The 7,384-nt window shown below is 39.3% G+C and overlaps 1 protein-coding gene across 1 annotated transcript; it reads right to left on the bottom strand.

Moving 5' to 3' along the window:
* Positions 1-6,700: 6,700 nt before the first annotated feature.
* LOC110105742 (glucan endo-1,3-beta-glucosidase-like) lies at positions 6,701-7,378 on the bottom strand (the record flags this gene model as incomplete). Its single annotated transcript, XM_020835350.1, has 1 exon — positions 6,701-7,378. A coding segment is annotated over one exon (678 nt), but the record flags the coding sequence as incomplete, so codon positions are not given.
* Positions 7,379-7,384: the final 6 nt, after the last annotated feature.

Here is a 7,384-nt window from a genome sequence, read left to right on the forward strand (position 1 = left end):
AGAGTCACAAACAAACTTTTTCATTAATCAATTCTGTCTGTAATAAGCCGTTTCAACTCGTCCCCATTCGGACTTCTAGGGACCGGCCCCGACTTGTTTTTTAAATGATTTTCGGTTTTATGTTACGTTTACTGATGATTTTACTAGATTCACGTGGTTATACTTGCTTCATACTAAAGATGAAGTTCTAACAAAATTCCAACACTTTTGCAATCTAGTAAATAATCAATTTAACTCAAAAGTTCAAATCTTAAGGTCGAACGGCGGTGGGGGATATAATAGCTCTAGCTTCCGTTCGTACTTAGGACAAAATGGCATCACTCATCAAATGAGTTGCCCGCACACGCCAGAATAAAACAGCACCGCCGAACGTAAGAACCGTCATCTTCTTGATCTTACAAGAACTCTTCTCCATGCGGCTCAGCTGCCCGAATCTTTTTGGGCCGAAGCCGTCTCTACGGCAAACTACCTCGAAAACCGACTGCCTTTGTCCGCAATCAATAATCACACACCTTTCTACCGACTTCACGGACGTCATGCCTCATACTCCTACCTTCGTACGTTCGGTTGTCTATGTTTTCCGTGGACAAAACCGTATGTGAAACACAAATTATCATCAAGATCTCAGGTTTGCGTATTCTTGGGCTACTCCATCTATCACAAGGGCTATCGCTGTCTTCAAATACCCCAAAATCGCTTATACATATCTCATCACGTTGTATTCTACGAAAATATTTTTCCATATATGCAGTCTAACATTACCAAACTGAATGAACCAAGCGCAGGTTACGTGCCACTGTCTCTTCTGGTCCCGCCATCCACCATTCAAAGCACCAAGAACATTGTCCAAGCAGTCACTCATCCCGAGCCTCCAACACCCAGTCTTCATTCAAAGGAGTCGGTCACTGAGACTACTCAAACACAAGATATGCACAGTATACAACACGAACGACATCCCATGCAAACTCGATTACGCTCCGGCATCATCAAACCAAAGCAGATTTTCACTCTGTCGGCCGTCCCTAACACACATATCACTCCTTCAACATACTCCGAAGCCTCGAAGCATAGCCACTGGCGCTCGGCCATGTCATCGAGTACCTAGCCTTGCAAAAACAAGGAACCTGGTCCCTTGTTCCGTTACCACCTAACAAACCCCTCATAGGTAGCAAGTGGACATTCAAGACAAAGCTTCACGCAGACGGTCAACTCGATCGATACAAGGCCCGGCTGGTGGCACAAGGTTGCTCACAAGAATTTGGAGTAAACTTCACTGAGACATTCAGTCCGGTTGCAAAGATGGTGACCATTCGCATGTTGATTACCGTGGCGCTAAACAATCACTGGAAAATCACTCAGCTTGACATCTCAAATGCCTTTCTCCATGGCGACTTACAAGATGAAGTGTACATGAGGAAACCGCGGGTTTTCGAGGACTCTCAATTCCAAAATCACGTGTGCAAACTTCTCAAATCTATATATGGCCTTTGACAGTCACCACGACAGTGGTTTCGGAAGCTCACTGAATTCCTTCAGAGTCTCGCGTTTTCTTTTAGCAAGGCCGATCCTTCTCTCCTAATATTTCACCAACATGACATCCACATCTTTTTTCTAATCTACGTTGACGATATCTTAATTACAGGAAACGAACCTGATCAAATTCAGCTCATCCTGCGCAAGTTACAGTCCGAATTCAGCCTCAAACAACTGGGAGATATATATCTTTTTATGGAATTCAGGTTATTAAAACTACCTATGGCTACTTTCTATGGCAATCACATTAAGCACAAGAGCTGCTTCTTAATGCGGGATTTAAGGAGTGCAAACCCGTGGCCACTCCCGCTCCATCTCGCAAGCCGTCTGCACCCGACAATCAACCCTTCGCAGATCCAACTCTCTTCCGCAAATTGGTCGGCTCATTACAATACCTCACTATCACACGACCGAACATCGCGTTCGCCACCAAATCAGTTTGTCAACATATGCATCAACCGAGCAATGGAGACTTCCAAGCTCTCAAGCGCCTTCTCCGTTACATAAAATGCTCTCTAAACTACGGCATGCCCATCAAGACAGGTTCAATGCAGCTCCGGTCCTATACAGATGCGGACTGGGCCGCGAACACTGAAGACAGGAAATCCATGTCAGGATTCTGTACGTTTCTCGGTCAGAATTTGATCTCATGGTCGGTAAAGAAGCAAACTACAGTTGCGAGATCATCCACAGAGGCAGAATATCGCTCACTGTCATCGGCAACTTCGAATATTCTCTGGATCCGCCGCCTCGCCGAAGACCTAGGAATCAAGCAAACATCTCCCACGGTGATACACTGCGACAACACCTCTACGATCGCGCTCGCCAATAACCCAGTGTTTCACGCAAGGACGAAACACATTGAGATCGACTATCACTTCATCAGTGATCACATCCGGAATGGCAACATTCAGATTCATCACATTTGCACTACCGATCAAATTGCAGATATTCTGACAAAATCTCTACCTGTAAATCGCTTTTAGCTTCTTCGATCCAAACTAACCATTTGTTTACAAAATGGTTAATTTGAGGGGAGCTGTTAAAGCAAAGAACCGGATTACTCGGTTTAAAGAATTGGACACGTCAGCTTTCCTTTCTTGCATTAGTTGTCCTAGCATTCTATATATAGTCACCTGATATCTATAACAATACATTGAGTAATACAATTCTTCTTTTCTTTATCCGTCTTCTTCCCTGCTTCCTAAATCTAGGCTCAGGTTTCAACAATAACACTCCACTTAAAACTTAAAAGTAAAATCAAGACTTCATCCTATATTGATAGTCAAAACTCACAACTAATAGATCAAAATGAGATGCTTTATACTACTATATAGCATCTTTCTAACTGCTTTTCATTTTTAAGTCAATAATCATAATTTTATTTGGTTATTATTTTCTTAATGTTTTCTGACTAATTTCAAAATTTTCTATGATGAAAAGCTACTTTTCCGTAATAAGAATAGCTAAGTTATTTTTCTCATAATAACTTCACAAATCAACTTTATAAAATATTATAATCATCCCAAATAGATCCTAAATATCTATCAAAATTTTCATTTTACGATAGATATTTTGTTGAGAATTAATGTGTTTTCGTTAGTTATTCCAGCTTCATCATAGGAAAAGTAAATAATACTTCGATAATTCAATAGTTTTGCCAGAGAAGGTAGCTAATTGCAGACAAATAAAGGCTTCTATATATTTATGATTGGATATATGAAATGCTTTAGGGAGATGCTTATCTCACATTATTTTTTAAAAAATAATTTGATTTATTGTTAAAAAACTGTCGGTAATAGATGATTTTTCTATAGTGGTTGACCCGACTCAACTGTGGACCCATTTTGAGCAGTTGAGGTGTTGAGCCATGAGCAGACGGATGACGAGCTCCCTCATGTCGTCGTCGTCATTACTTCGAATCCAACTACAGAACAACCGGTGAGCTCCCTCCTATCATCATCGTTGCTTCTGATCCAACTACAAAAGCAAAACAGTTAGTTCCCTGTTGTCGACCCGTCGACATCGTTGTTTCCGATCCAATTGCAGATGAACAGCGAGGTCGGCCCATCGTCGTCGTTACTTTCGATCCAACTGCAAATGAAAAATGGTAGAAGGCGTGACGAGATGTCGGCAGCGCGGATGGACGGGCAGTGTCAACGCGAACGTGACTCACCACTCACGTGTGATTTTCCTGAATTAACCAGGGTTGAGTTAAGGTCAGTTTCTAGGTCAACCCGAACCCGACCCATTTTTTCAAACAGGTATCATCTGGGAACTCGAACCCGACCCATTTGTGTAACGGGTTGACCCTAACATAAAATTTTTTATTTGAGTTTTCGAGTCGTACGTGCAAATATTGACACCCATATGCTGAGCATTGGGAGTCATAAGAGTCTGCTTTTTGATATGCTAGTACAAAGATTTATAAGGGTTCGTTTCTGATAGAAGGTATAAGGGCCTAACATAAATTTATTATTTTTTTATTCTAATATATGAAGTGCTTGTTTATTGGTTTTCAGTGCAGAACATGTTTTACTTTAGTTATAGTTTGCTCTAATTTAGCAATTATTTATAATTAACATCAAGCTCAACATGATAAAATTCTTATAAACTCCTTTTAAGTTCAGGATCTGATCTATCTGAGTCTACATAATTATTTTATTGATTTTGTACAGCAATGACTATTTATTTTACTTCTTAGTTTTGATTAGTCTACGTAACCATGTATTGTAGAGAAAAAATTGTATACATATTTTAATAAAAGAAAGACAAAATTGTGGATGAGTTTTGCTATATTCAGTTTATTGAAGTTAATTAAATGTTCTATGATCTATGAGTAAATTAATATAAAATATTTGAGTAGCTCCAAAACTTTGATCTCGGGCTGGCATGCCCCATTTCTACATGATATGATGCATCTGTTTAATGGGTCATATCGGATTGGATTGTGACATTACCTTAGCCATTAAAGATTAGAAAATAAGATAAAAAGGCGAGCTCAATCGGTTCAACCATGAACTAGTTTGTTGACTAAGTTGATTTACTATTAAATCATTTTATCTAAAGCTAGAAAGGATTGAGATAAACAGGCAGTCGGAACGTTATATTGTTGAACTTGTTCTAGTATAATTAAATTGCCTGATTCACTTTAGCATTAAAATATGATCATTCATTTTTACACTGATTGTTAAATTGATATAATAATTTAAAACTTAAATTTATTATGTAAAATTTAGAAACCCTAAGTTGATCGTAGTGGGTGATGGTGGTTGAATGATCATATTCAGATGATGGTGATTGGATGATTGTATTCAAGCGATGATGATTAAGAGACCGCATTCTAGTGACGATGGTTAGATGATTATAGTTGGTCAATGATTGTTTAAAGTCCGATCCATAATCAACAAACAATGGTGATCAGAAGATCATAATTATGCAATAATCTGATGACGTCTGCAGCAATATTTTGTTGATAATTAGATAGTGGTTCGACAACAATTGTGAGGTAGTGATCCAACTGCAGTGATTAGGCAATGGTATAATGAATTATTTAAGCTCTAAACTCTCTTTAATCTCAAGCCCCAATCCACAGTAGAGTTGGAGGGAGTATCGAAAAAGAGTGACTAAGGCTCCGTTTGGGACGGTTTTTTTATTGCTTTCTAAAACGGAGTTTTAGTACAATTTTTTTTATTTTTGTACTAAAACTCCGTTTTAAAAAGTAATAAAAAAAGCCGTCCCAAACGAAGTCTAAGTCAAACTATTCATAATTATTAAAAAGTAATTATAAAAATATTTGTTTATAAAAAACCTATATGACCAAGTAATATGTATTAGCCACCTGTCAGAGGTCACTATTGACTGTATTGTTGAGACACTCATAGTTACATTTGTCCAATCACAATGCTATAGTTTTCTCATTAAGGATCTGATTTCGTCAAGCTATTAATTTTTTTGCTATTTCTTCACTATGTTTTATAACTTAATATGATGGAAAGATGTTTTTTTTTTGCAATAAGAATAGTTAAGTTACTTTTTTAATATCAATTTTCTAATTAACTTTATCAAAAAAAGCATTAGAATTCTCAAGATTATACTGACCTTTATCCTTCTCGAAATTATTGAGGCTCTAATAAATATGAAATTTATTTAAAAAAAAAAACTTATCTTTTTAAAGAAAATGTAATCGTCCTAATTCCTTTTCTCCATGTAGCTCGTCTCTTAATCTGTTGGTTGAGAGTTTTGACTATCAATCAAAAGATCATGAGTTCGTAGCTTACATATCTGACGTTTGTATGAATTTGCCTTAATTGATTCAAATATTTCAAAAATAATCCCCCTTTTCCCTCCTCTAATGTTGACCAATATGTCTGCAAATGTCTGAACTATACAACTAGGGGTGTCAATTTTTGACACGACCCGAAACACGACTTGAACCCGATCTGGAAAAATCCAGTTTAGGGTCAACCCGAACCCGAAACAGGTCGGGTACGGATTCAACAAATCAACTCATTTTAAAAACCAGGTCAGATTTGGGTTGACCCAACAACCCGAAATTTACCCAAAATTGACACGAAAACTCGTATTTGACACTGAAACTTAAGATTCACCCATTTTTTACCTGAAAATTGAAGATTGACCCAATTTTTACCCAAAAACTAGCAATTTTGAGTCAATCCCGGGTCATTCATGTTGGGTTGGGTTGACCCGGACCTGAATCGGGTCGAGTTCGGGTCCGAGAATTTGACCTGTTTTTAAAAACGGATCGGGTTCGGGTTGACCCGAATAGTTCCGAATTAGTTCAGGGTTCAACCCGAACCCGACCCGTTGACCCAAAGTGACACCCCTATACACAGCTATCGACCTATTATTATATAATATAATGGAAGTCATCCTGCCTATATTATTTGTTAATATATGTGAAGAATTGAATATTCTGTTTTGCTTCAGTATTTAGGCAGTGAGGTTCTCTCTTCTTGGCATTAATTAACATATTGTTTATAATTTTTTTAATTAAACATTAATTAATATTGTTTAGAAAATAATTAAACCTTTATTATGTTTTCCTTTTATTTTTCTCTCATACAAGATACAACAAGCTTTTCTTCTTGACAGCAAATTTATTCAGGCAGGCAAATGGCCGCACCACCCTTCTGCTTCTGCGTAATCAGAAGTGGAGAGAATATTTTGGGCTCTTGTTGGCGTTAAACAGCCCATAATGGTTCTCTGTTCCCCCTGGCTGCTTCATGTTCTCATCAAAAATGGCGAAAATGTAGGTCTCAATGTTCACTCCCGGCTTCTTGGGCGTCCCTTGATTCACATGGTTTATCAGATTTGAGAGATAAGTCTGCGCGTTCTGTTGTGTGGCCACACCGCCACCATCCGACGGCCAGCCGGTCTCCGACACCACCAGTTTGACATTGCCACCGCCCATCTTCTCCAGCGCCGAGAAAAATGCGTCCACCATCGCATCAAACAGATTCTGATACTGCAACGGCCCGTCGGTGACCACCGTCCCCGGCGAAGTGAAGAGTGCGTAGTTGAGGTTGATGTTGGGGTTTCCGAGGTAACTGAAGTAAGGATAAACATTAGCGAGGAGGGGGGCACCGTTGCTGGCGAGGAAGGAGACGATGGGTTGCAGAGTGTCGTGGACGTCGGAGGAGAAAACGCCGGCGGAGGGAGGGTAGGACGTGCCGAAGACGCCGGTGGATACTGAAGTTGAGACCTTTATCCTGCCTTGCAGTTCGGCAGCCTGCAAGGCGTTTTGTATATTCTTCATTGCAGGGAGTACGATCTCCGGATGAGCGCCGGGGATACGCTCGTTGCCGACAGCTATGTAACGAAAGTTCAC

The sequence above is a fragment of the Dendrobium catenatum genome, unplaced genomic scaffold, assembly GCF_001605985.2.
Source record: "Dendrobium catenatum unplaced genomic scaffold, ASM160598v2 fragScaff_scaffold_133, whole genome shotgun sequence".
NCBI lineage: Eukaryota > Viridiplantae > Streptophyta > Magnoliopsida > Asparagales > Orchidaceae > Dendrobium > Dendrobium catenatum.